The 12,229-nt window shown below is 37.4% G+C and overlaps 1 protein-coding gene and 1 non-coding gene across 2 annotated transcripts; one reads left to right on the top strand and one right to left on the bottom strand.

Annotated features, from left to right (window-relative positions):
- The first annotated feature begins 1,589 nt into the window (after positions 1–1,589).
- Positions 1,590–1,662, top strand: TRNAV-UAC (transfer RNA valine (anticodon UAC)). Its single transcript has one exon. It is a non-coding gene; the product is annotated as a tRNA-Val (tRNA).
- Positions 1,663–2,012: 350 nt separating this feature from the next.
- On the bottom strand, positions 2,013–11,855 carry LOC104218896 (uncharacterized). Its single transcript, XM_009769495.2, has 13 exons — positions 11,474–11,855; positions 8,784–8,857; positions 8,455–8,538; positions 8,250–8,330; positions 7,737–7,817; positions 6,829–6,921; positions 5,644–5,823; positions 5,462–5,529; positions 5,027–5,078; positions 3,939–3,992; positions 3,761–3,853; positions 3,220–3,286; positions 2,013–2,543 (listed from the first exon to the last, which is right to left on the bottom strand). Exons 1-13 carry the CDS (start codon positions 11,613–11,615, stop codon positions 2,452–2,454), a joined length of 1,161 nt encoding a protein of 386 aa, XP_009767797.1. The 5' UTR covers positions 11,616–11,855; the 3' UTR covers positions 2,013–2,451.
- Between the last annotated feature and the right edge of the window lie 374 nt (positions 11,856–12,229).

Below are 12,229 nucleotides of genomic sequence, written 5' to 3'. Positions count from 1 at the left end.
GATAGGCAAAAAGGAAAAAAGAAAAAACAACAACAACAACAACAAACTCAGTGGAATCTCACAAGTAGGGTTTGGGGAGGATATGGTGTATGCAGACCTTACCCCTACTTTATGAAGGTGGAAAGGTTGTTTCTGAAAGACCCTCGGCTCAAGAACAGTAAAAATGAAGCAATAGAGAAACAATAGCAACAAGGAAATGAGACAATGAAGTAAGTAATACAATGAGTAATAACAGAGATCTAGGGATACGAAATTACCAAGATCCTACTGATAATAATGTCACACCGCATAAAAACAAGGGACTAGGAATAGGAAGATATACGACTAGTACTACAAGTACCGGTAAGACAAGGCGAAACTCTAGAGTGTCTATCAACCCACCACTCTAAATCTCGACATTCACACCTTTCTATTGAGGGTCATGTCCTCGGTAAGCTGGAGAATATCCATGTCCCCAGTTCTTCTTGGGCCTCCCTCTACCCTTCCTCTGACTCGCCATGGGCAGCCTCTCGCACCTCCTAACTGGGACATTAGAGTTTCCCTTCTTCACATATCCGAACCATCTCAGCTTCAATTCCCGCAGCTTATACTCCACCAGGGCCACACCCACCTTGTCCCTAATATATTTATTCATAATCTTGTCTTTTTTGGTATGCCCACACATCTATCTCAACATCCTTATTTCTGTTACTTTCATCTTCTTGGCATGAGATTTCTTGACTTGCCAACACTCTGCTCCATACAACATGGCCAGTCTAACTACCGCTTTGTAGAACTTGCCCTTAAGTCTAGATGGCACATTCCTGTCACACAAAATACCAGAAGCGAGCCGCCATTTCAACCACCCCGTTCCTATACGATGTGCGACATCCTCGTTAGTCTCCCGTTACTCTGTATTATAGACCCAAGATATTTGAAACTACCTCTCTTGGGGATGACTTGTGTATCAAGTTTCACGTCCACCTCTGCTTCATGCGTCCAAACACTGAACTTATACTCCAAGTATTTTGTTTTTGTCCTACTCAACTTGAAACCTTTAGACTCCAGAATCTGGCGCCACTCCTCCAGCCTAGTATTAACCCCGCATCGCGTCTCGTCAATCAACATTATATCATCTGCAAATAACATACATCATGACACCTCCCCTTGGATGTGTCGCGTCAGCACATCCATCGCCGGGACAAATAAAAATGGGCCAAGAGTTGATCTCTGATACAACCCCATCACCATAGGGAAATAATCTGACTCTCCTCCCACAATCTTCACTCGAGTCTTAGAACCATCGTACATGTCCGCAAAAAGAAAGAAAAAAAACAAAAGATGAAAAACAAAATGAAAATGAAAACAAACAAACATTGAGAATCAGAGATCGGGATTTAGCGCACATCCCCTCGATTCCATATATTAGTACCCAATATGGGTATAACTGAAAAGCTATGGATTCTGGTTCCTTTTTCCTTTTCTTCTTTTTCAAGTTCGAAGTGGAAACTTAAGCTGAGATTTTGTACCTCTTCCTAATGATGTTACGTTTTGATGGGTTCCGCATTCTCAGATATGTACGTTAGAGAAACTTCCATTAATAAGCTGAGGTTGCTGTGGTGTAGTGGTTATCACGTCAGTCTTACACACTGAAGGTCCCCAGTTCGATCCTGGGCAGCAACATTTGTTTTCCTCGATTGCTCTTTTTATTTGTCTTTCTGCTTTTTGGCTGCCGCTTTTTCACAAGTGAGCCAAATTACGAAGAAATAGTTATTGCGAAATTGACGACGTCGGACCAAAATCTACAATATCTTAAGACGTTCTATCACGAAAAGAAGCTTTTTCCCTTTCTTTTTGATTTATTAATTTCTAAAGCGTCGTCGTTTTAGATTTGCTGCTTAGTTGCATGACTGAATGTACCAAGTACAAAACTGAAAATCGCATTCTCGAAAAATCTTGCATTTATGAATCAATGGGCCGATTGTACGCTGCTAACATTCAGGATCATGTGTGGACATCCTAAAAGTATACAATTCAGGAGACAAAAGTCAACTTATACCACTCAACAATTACAATTTACTCCTTGTTTCTGGGAGAAAATTCGGCATGCAAAATTCAGTCCAAGCTACAAAAAAGATCATCTCTACCATTTGAACAGAAGTACAACCTAAGATCATCTAACTCTCAGGTGAAATACGAAGTATAATGAGAATGAGTTGCAGCAGGAAATACAGAAGTTAGTCATATTCTGCAATTGTGGAATTTTGCCCTTAACGTATTTTACCCTATGAACGTGATGCATATGTCTTCCTTTTTGTTGGAAGGCTTATACATAATAAATAACCAAACAAAACCATCAGAAGGGCCAAGGACGGAAAGAAATGAACAAACATCCAGTAGAATGCACTAGCTACTGCTGAAGACCTGAAGTCGAAGTCAAGAATGATAAAGCGCTAGCTTGCAGTAGTGTCATTACCCAAACTTCCCGAGTTCCACTTTCTTCTTTATCGCCTTTTGACCATGGTAAATAAATGCATCTACTATTCCAGCAACTGTGAAGACACCTGAATTAAATGATAGGAACGATGTAAGTATCCTGTAGGTTGTACGAAATTAACACTGAGAAGCAAGCAAAGAACAAAGTGATTTAAAGAAATGAACATTCATCACTTGGTTGACCAAAGCAACAACTTAAGACCCTATTGATTGAAACGAAACAGGAAGCAAAATTTCAATAAACAAAGTTGGGGACAGAATTCTGTTTAGCACCTTACTCACAATGAAGTGTTGCCAGATCTTATAAAAAGCAAAATCTGATTTCTAGAAGAGAAAATGGCACAAAGAAAGATGGCTTGAAACAATATAGACATTCTCCCATTTTTATATATGCCCCTTTTCAGATTTACCATTTTCACAATTTATGAAGAGAACTGAAAAAGCAATGTAACTAGTCAAGCTTTAAGCAAATCAAGCATAATTCCCAATGATGGGAAAACTGATATCTGGTGCTTGAACCAATTCATGTTTACATTTTGGAAGAGAGGGCAAAACCTCTCTAGAGCAGCTCAAAAGAGATCTTCCAATTGTCCAGTTTCCCCTGATTCTTCACGGGGGCATAAAATTAAGAACTTCATATTCTACCTCCCTTCGGAAGTCAAAGAATGACATAACCCTCCAACAATCACGAGTAACATTAATACAAGAAAGGTCATTTGAATACTATATCGGACAATGAGTTACCTCCAATAATTGCACAAACGCTGGTGAGGAAATGAAAGAATGACACATGCTGCTCCGTGAAAGTCACCTGCAACAAATACCAAATTGGAAGAATAATCCACCTGTCCCATAGAAAATCTAACCATTTTATGAAGAAAAAAAAAACTTCGTTTTCTTTTTTTAATAACCGATAATTGCACTATTATCGGCCTCAAAACTCGGTGGATAATAGGTGCACCCCTCTTCCCTTAATCATTTTTGGTTCACAGCAAGTTTCAAACTCGTAATGTGCCTTACCAGGCTATCACACATCCTGTGTTGTGCTACTTTTACCATTTAACCATATTTCATATATCTTGTAGTCTCTCATGGGAAGCTTTCACTTTCATGCTTGCATGTTTATGATTGTGATTATTCAAATTGGGATATTTTAATGATATAATAAAGAAGGGAAACTCCTCCCAACTATATTCAAATCCATCACTTCCGAGCCCTACTTATATAAATTTAAAAAATAACTTAGAAAGAGGAATAAAAGGGGGGGAAATGCAGAAGATTTTACCTTGATTGGAGAGAGGTCATAAAAGAAGTAAACTCCAGGAGGTGATTGGAAAAGACCCATCTCTGAACTCTTGAAATGCTCGGTCGCTGAGAACTATACATAACCAATGTCCTTCATATTACAAAGACTGACAAAAATCCAAGAAAGAATGTTCACCTCAAAAAGATCTACAAAATACCTGATTTGAATCAATAGTATGGCCTCTAAAACCTTTATATATTGTAGGGACCACCTGAAACACCAGCGGACATGCTGAGCAAACTCTTATTTCTCAGCTTTGAAAACAGAAAGTTTGATTTTTGCCAATTAAGAGCCCGTTTGGATGGGCTTATTTTAAGTGACTTTTAAGCATAAGCCATAAGTTAGGAATTCTAGCTTTTGGTTTTTGGCTGGTTTTTGTCATTTTAGCTTAAAAACAAGTGCTTAAAAGCACTTTTTTACTTTATCCAAACACTACAAAATAGGTTAAAAGCTATTTTGGCTTAAAAATACTTAAAATAAGCCAATCCAAACGGGCTCTTCCATCTAAATCACAGTATAGGTAGAAGATATTCATCTGCTGTGTCAGCAGTTGTGCTTTTCTCTGTACTTCTGTGGCACGATGCAACAGTTGGTGTTTGTCTTCGACGTAACTCTTGCCAACTGCCGGCAAGAAAACATTCGCAGACCACGAAGCATGAAAATGAACTCCTTTAAATTTTGCTTCCTCTATTTTTCTATATTTTTCTTTAGTTTTTACAATAGCAACTAAGATTTACTTCCAAGGTGTTAATTAATGATTTATGGAAATTAAACACTGTAATGACACGCAATTAGCATAGATTTACAGTGCACTTTTTGGTCTTAAAATAAGGCTTCACTTATGCAACAAGTTCAGCCATGTGGATTATTTTTTTAAAAAACTACTGAATTATTTAGTCTTCTTTTTTTTTGTTGAGAATGGTAACAGCATGTTCATAGGCACAAAAAGCTGTGCTGGTAGCCAGATTTACAATTATTTACATAATTTTAAATCCTACCACAGCTTTATGTACACTTAAAGGAAGAATCTTGGGTTCATAGAAACTTGATATTTACAATCTTGAGTTGCCATGCTTCTCCTGTATATGGTCCTTTTTTTCACTTCAATTATGTTACTTTATTTCCTTCTCTGCCTCGAGCCAATTTCCAACATCAGATGCACATTTATCAAGAATACACATATGCATGCAAATCAGGAGGAGAAAGAAGCAGAAAGGAAGAATGCTATATCACACAAACACTGACTTTAAGAAAGTATTGATACACTCCATGCTGTGCTTCCTGCGTCCAGTGAACCCTAAAAGGTAAAAGAACCAAAATTTCTCAGGCAATATACAAGTGCAAAAGATAAAATAAGAAAGGAAGTGATATGTTCTCCATTTTTTATTTTCCCCAGGGCGAGGGTGGAAAAGGAGATCGAGGGTGTGTGATAGACGTCAAGAAAATATATATAAACATCGCTGTTCAGCAAGAATAGAAAGGCGAATGTGTCAAATTGTAATTACATGGACAACCAATGTTCTAAGCTGAAAGGTCTTCCTTCTTCTAAGTACTAATTGCAACTTGTTAAATAAGCTTGACATATAAGTTGGGAAATGCATGTTAAACTTCAAGATACCCAGGAAGATGCAAGTTAACCTTGAACTATAGTTAGGAGAGTGCAGAGAGTAAGGAAATTACCCATCAAGTGGATTTACAACTCCAGGAATAGAGTCGCCAAAAGCTATCTTATTTACCCTATGACTGATCTGTATGACATAAAAAAAGATGTTAATTGAATGTTGGTCAACATTCCTAAATAGATCAAAATTATAAGACAACAATTTATTTTTATAAGTAATTTATTTCAGAAAGCATCGTACATTATAAGTATCTGATTGTAAGGCAATCAGTTCGAAGAGTTGAAAGCTTGACTGGTGAAAGCTTTTGCCAGCAGCAAAGTGAAAATTCCCAGCCACTTTATTGACCTCTAGAGATCCATGGATGTTACATCCTTCACCTTCTTCATCTTTAATCTTTTGGACAAAACCTTCCCTTTTACACTACAAGCCAAAATATCAAATAAGCAACATCAGAATAATAAAAAGAATGATCACTGATGAGTAAGTAGGTTAATAACATTGGTTCCAAGTCAATATCCTTCTGCCATAATTTAATATAATAAAACTATTAGCACGACCTCTGCTGCTTTCCATTTTATTTATCCTTTCCACTATGCGAAAAAAAACTTCTACCTTCCCACTATATTGTGTTGAACAATTTTACTGTGCACTCTCTTTCACTAGAGAGTAGGGTTACTGAGGACATGGCCCTAAACAGGGAATTGTGGAGATCGAGCATTAAGGTGGTAGGTTAGGGAAATTGTGATGTCTTTGTTACAGCGCACTAGAGTGAGACTAGCCAGTTAGGAAGTAGTCTTAGGATGCTATTGATCAACTACTGATGATGGGCTTTATCTCCTGTGTATTAATACCTTACATCTTTCTCGTATTTCCTATATCTCTTATATTGTTGTTACTTTGTTTTTTATGGTATTTATGTTATGTTATGGATTTTATGGTACTTTATGTTGTTTTATTATGAGTCTATTGATAGTACTAATATAGTGTCTCTTGTTGCCTCTTTGAGCCGAGGGTCTCCTGGAAACAGCCTCTCTGCCCCTCGGGGTAGAGGTAAGGTCTGCGTACATATTACCCTCCCCAGACCCCACTTGTGGGATTACACTGGGTTGTTGTTGTTGTTGTACTCTCTTTCACTATTTATTTAGACTGTATCCAACTTACCCCGAACCCCTTACTTACGGAGTGAAGCAACAAGCTAACACAAAATAAACTGGTTGAAATAAGCTTGTCAATGACTTGACCATAATAAATTGACAAATTTGTCAACAATTTTTTTTCTGCCTTTGAAGTCAACGGCCACATGCTAATAACAGTCCACAAGCAATTGAATGTGCCTACTCTTTGTTTATGTACTTAATGTTCTGTATTCAGTGTGGCCACCGTGGATTAATTAAGAGCAGGTATGATTTGAACATGAATGTAAACCTGATCGATTAAATCAGTATTTGTTATCGCCCAGCCTCTCTTTCGATATGCTTCACGAACTTCTTCACATGTATTACAACATTCATCATCTGCCTGCAAAAGACATGGGAGACAGACGTAAAATATATGGAATGTAGTCTTTGGCACTATGTTCTTACAAGGGACAAATTGCTAATCTGTCAATGAAAATAAGAGTTCAAACACAGACCAGCTGCAGCAGCCTCCGTTCCAGAGAACAGAAAGCAAAGAAGCAAAAATTTCATCCAGCAAGAAACCAATTGACTCAGAAACTGAGACCAGAGAGCGATTTTAGGGAATGAATAAAAACCATTTCACTCTCATAGTGGCGGCCATTCTTTCACCCTCATGTCAGCCAAGTAACTATACTGATCTAGCACCATCTAATCATGATTTTGGTCCTTTCTGGGTTTTTTTAATTAATAGGTACCACTAATTTCTGTGCTTTGAACAAGCTTTGACAGAAAAGTGGTTCACTAGGTGATTCGTTCTCAACAAAAGTGGTTCACTATGCGATTGCAATGACAACAGTGATAAACACATACCCTTTATTACTAGTTCAAGGTCCTTTAGTTTTAATAAATCATAACAAATAGTGAAATTTTTGTTTTTTTAGTACTGTAAACAGCAGCACCCAGACCTTCCTGCCCCAAAGCCAAATAGTGGCTTCCCACTTTGCTCCAATGGTTGCTCGGACAACCAACCTCACAGTTGGGGGAGGAGGTCCCTTTCCACTAGGCTACTCCCTCCCTTGTTATCATGGCAACTTCATGTTCACCATTCTGGGAATTTACATTTGGATGGGTTTAGAATAATACCATTAAAAACCAGCAACTATCTATGCTAATTGAAGGAAAAAATAGAGAAGCCTAGCTGAAGTTGAAAAGTACCGTTTCTGCACCAAAGCATGAACCACAGTATGTTTCATTGTGCTCAAGTCTGCCACCGTGCTTCTGCAAAGGCCTCTCGATCTACACAGGAACAAATAGAAGAGAGAGAGAGAGAGAAGAGAGAGAGAGAGAGAAAACAATATGGTTAGTGAAGTATAAGCATACAGTAAATCTAAACTAGAATAGAACAAACAGGACAATGTGAGATCTGAATCACCAGGCTACACAGCATACTTGCCCTTCACTACAACACCCATGGAAGGACATTAGGTATAACCATGCAAGTGAACCATAATGAGGTATCACTATTCTCTAAAGCACTAAGATAGCTGACACCATAAAATGCAGCAAAGCACTATATCATGAATGCGGAATTCAACAGCAGAATCATATGGACTAATAAGCAGAGGAATATTGCAAAACATTCATGAATGCATAGGCCTTCATGTTCAAATAAGTAGATAAATAAGTAGCGGAATACTGCAAAACATATAGTATCAATCACCAACAAACCTTAGGAGCACCAATTCCATCTTGTCTGACTTCAATAACAGCTCCATGGGAGTCGATCCTCTTTTTGAATATATCATGTCGCTGCAAGTTTTTTGAAGTGAAACAAATAACATGAGTTTTTTAGAAGAAGAAACGTGACATAATAATTATAGTAGAAGCAAAAGAAGAAACAATAAAAGAATGTAAGATTATGTGGATCACATACTATGTCAAAATGTTCTTCTCCACTAATATCCCTGGCATCAAGACTGAGCAGCGAACATGGAACAGCTGGAAAAGTGATATCAAACTGCTTGAAGAACAAAAGATATATTAAGTCTACATCTACAGCCACAGAAAACTTAAGTTTCGCAGGCAGATTTTTCTGAAGCATACTGGCTTGAAAAGGCACTTTCAGCTATTATATCTGCCGAAGATAAAATCAATATTCTCATAGAAAGCATAAAATCTTGAAACATGAAAGGAAAAAAATGCTCTCAGAGATCATATATTATGAAGTTTTAATTGGCATCTTAAGAAGGCAGTGAACTTTACATGTATATGTAATTTTCCTCCCCTTGAAGTATCTACAATGAGCTGTGTTTCAGTATAACTGTGGATATACAATCCTGCAAATCAAGAAGTGGAGAAAGATCAATGAATAAGAAATTCTGGTTGCCATTTTTTTAATCAAGAAAAAATTCTGGTTGTTATGTGAACAGGGGAGTGTTCGAGCTTTGTTGTAACCCACGGAGTAGCTACGCTGTGATATATGCTTTTTCATTTCAGAGTCATATAAGATATAACTAAAAAAAAGATCTTCAAGTTTAAAAAATTCTGGAACAACTATAAACCATGGAAAGTTTTTAAAGAGAAACTCACATTTTTGAAGAACCAAAAAAAAATTCAAACAAGATTAAACTAAGAAAAAATTATGAATAAAATCAAACGCACTCACACACATGAAGTAATAGTAGATGCAAATGAAATACTTCTTCAAATAGGGACAATAAAACCTTTGCAAGTTCTATAAAACTCTGTATTTATCAAAAAAGATTCTCTGAGCATCTTATCATGCCTAGTAGCATGTTTAGCAGAAAAGTAGTAGTTCGTCCACAAAAGTGAAAGGTCCAAGAAAAAGGGAAAAAAAAAAAAAACATCTATGTTTAAGAGTTGTCAGAAACTGCTATCCATGTACCTAGGACATCAGCTGACCATTGAATCTTAAGTTTAAAGCTAACTATCAAAAAATTATTAAGCTTTAAAGCTGAGTGGTGGTAAATGGTAATCCCCAGAACCTTGAAACTATAATCCCTAAATCCTTGAGATTAAACATTTCTCTTTGTGGAAACTTCCAAGCATCTTCATCTCTTAAAACTTGAAAGTACTTCAGCCAATTGTCAACATATTTCGAGATGATAGTTGCATCTTTTTTGGACCAAAAACAAAGTTTGACAAGTCAAATTCGGTCGTACTGAATCACCAAAATGGTGCAAAACATATGCACGTCATCATAAATGTACACTCACATAAGTAGGCCCCTCTTTCTTTTCCCAAGCAAGCAAAAAAATTATTTACATAGACCACATAGCACTAAGCCGGCGTTGAGAATTACAAAAAATGGGGTCCTCTTGTACAAAATATCAATGTTGTCATGAGCTAATGAAGTCTATCATGTTATTTCACTCAGAAGCATCTTCTAACTAGCACCAGATAACACTAAACATAAAGACCTATATTACAATATACGTACAACTTTAACTTTGCCTTCAAAACATCTCTGATTCCTTTCCTTCGGGTAAATCCAACATATACATGCTGGAAGAGTTCTCCAAATCTTTCTCAGATCTTTCTTACTGAAGTTACAAACCATCTAGAAGAAGAAAAGAAAGATCATTCACTGATGGTGGCATCAACCAATTGGCCCCAAACATGCTCAAAAAGAAGTTCCCAGTTGCCTAGCAAGTGGACAATGCAAAAATAATAGGTGACTGCTAATTTCCACTCCACCCCCATATGCAGGTTACTCTGGATCTTTCTAACCTTTATGTAGGCTACTCTTGACCTCTTACCAAGCCTTCTACACAAAAAGGAAGTCTTTCTTTACACCAACAATATAAATGAACTCTTTACATCTCTAGAACTCTTCAGTCTTCACATTGAACCATCCTCCTATTTCGCTCATTCCAAATTGTTCAGGAACAGCATAACAGGCCAGCTTTCCATGGTGTTTTCATCTAGCTCAAATCCTCCTTACCTCCAGCTTGTTAAATTTACTAACACCATCTTGGGAGTACCCAATGAATGTCTATAGAGAACACACCACTGCCTAAAGCTGTTAGTAAATCTGCAGCGTATAAAAAAGTGATTTACATATTTTTTTCCATCCACTTTGCACTGCAACGCCAACACAATAACTTGGATGTTGCAGCACATTTACGAGAGAGCTTTCGAGAAAAATATCCTCAATATCATCATAAACTTGTTACCTATTTCTCAGAGAGAATATAATTCGTCAATCCCATTAAACCTCACCACAAATTAAAAGTGATTCATGTACTTCAATCCTACTCGATAAAGAGATTCTTTCTCTTACTTCCCACTAAAAACTCAATAACAATGTAATACCATTCCATGACTACAATCTCACAGCTCCTTATCAAAACTACAATCTCACAGCTAGCCGCAGTCATTCATATAGTATTCTCTATTTACATTCCAGTATTCCACTAATCCTTTTTAACCAGTTTAGGAGAGATGGGATAGGTGTAATAATGGACAATCATTTCCCTTGCTTATACACAGTAGCCTTGGTTCTTAGATCCAGTATTTTTAACATAGAGCATAGATATGTATGCGAAATCCACAGAATTTTAAAAAAAAAAAAAATATGAAACTCTGAAAGCGCAGTGGGTTCAGCGTTAAGAACCTTAGGGGTTAAACAGGACAAGTTTAAATCTTGAGCCGCCTCTGAAGCAACGCATAACACTTCCCTAAAGAAACTAATGACGCACAGCATAAATCATATAAATGTACAAATCACATTACAAAATTTTAGTTCTGGAAGTTTCTAAAGCCATTGGAAACAAAATGGAAATAGAGAACCAATCAATTAACTACGCCTCGATCCCAAACTAATTGGTACCACTAAACAAATCCTTCACGTCAAGTCTGTTCTATTTTCATTCTAATAAATGAATCAATTAAAAAAAAGGACATTTGAGATGAGAATGTTGGAATCGTACCGAGCTCGTTGACGAAGAGAACAAGCATAATTAAAGAGGCGGTGAGGGTAATAATACCGCCGGAAAGCGTACGGTTATAGAAATCCTCATTGATTTTAGGGTAAGCGTCCAAATTGCGAAGCTTACTGAACACTCTTTCCATTTCTACCGCCTACCTTAATTCATAACCGAACTTTTACAACAATTGAGAGCACGGAACTTTGAAAGCTCCGAAGCTATCTCCGGTTCAGATCAGTTTGTAGGCAGCCGGTGCCGGAGAGCAAAAACGTTGCCTTGGGTTTAAGATTGGGCCTGGGGCTTTACTTGGGCGGAGGATTTTTATAATATACTGTACTAGACGAGAAGATTCTTTGGATTCAGCAAATGATTTGATAATAGAGGCAATGGTCAGCTGGTCAATGCATCCACATTGGTATGTTACTTCCTTTGACTTGTCGCGCCGGTTGGATCGGCCAAAACGTAATAATACAAATTTAGGGGTGTCAAATGGGCGGATTGGGTTGAATTTGGACGGATAAAGATGAGTTGAGCGAATAAATGGATCATTGTTTAACTAAGTGTAGTTAAGCTAAGATGGGTTGGGTCAAAATGAGCTAAACAATGGGTCATAGCCCAACCCACCCAACTTGACACATATTTTTACGGGGCATTTGCATCTATACTCATTTTTTGGGTCCTGTTTTAACTTGTGCCCACTTTGCAAAAAAAATTGCAAGCGTGCCCATTTTTTCGCGTAACTTCAGCATACGAGGCTGA

Source organism: Nicotiana sylvestris, chromosome 1 (genome assembly GCF_000393655.2).
Source record: "Nicotiana sylvestris chromosome 1, ASM39365v2, whole genome shotgun sequence".
NCBI lineage: Eukaryota > Viridiplantae > Streptophyta > Magnoliopsida > Solanales > Solanaceae > Nicotiana > Nicotiana sylvestris.
This window is presented reverse-complemented; position numbering and strand designations above follow the sequence as displayed.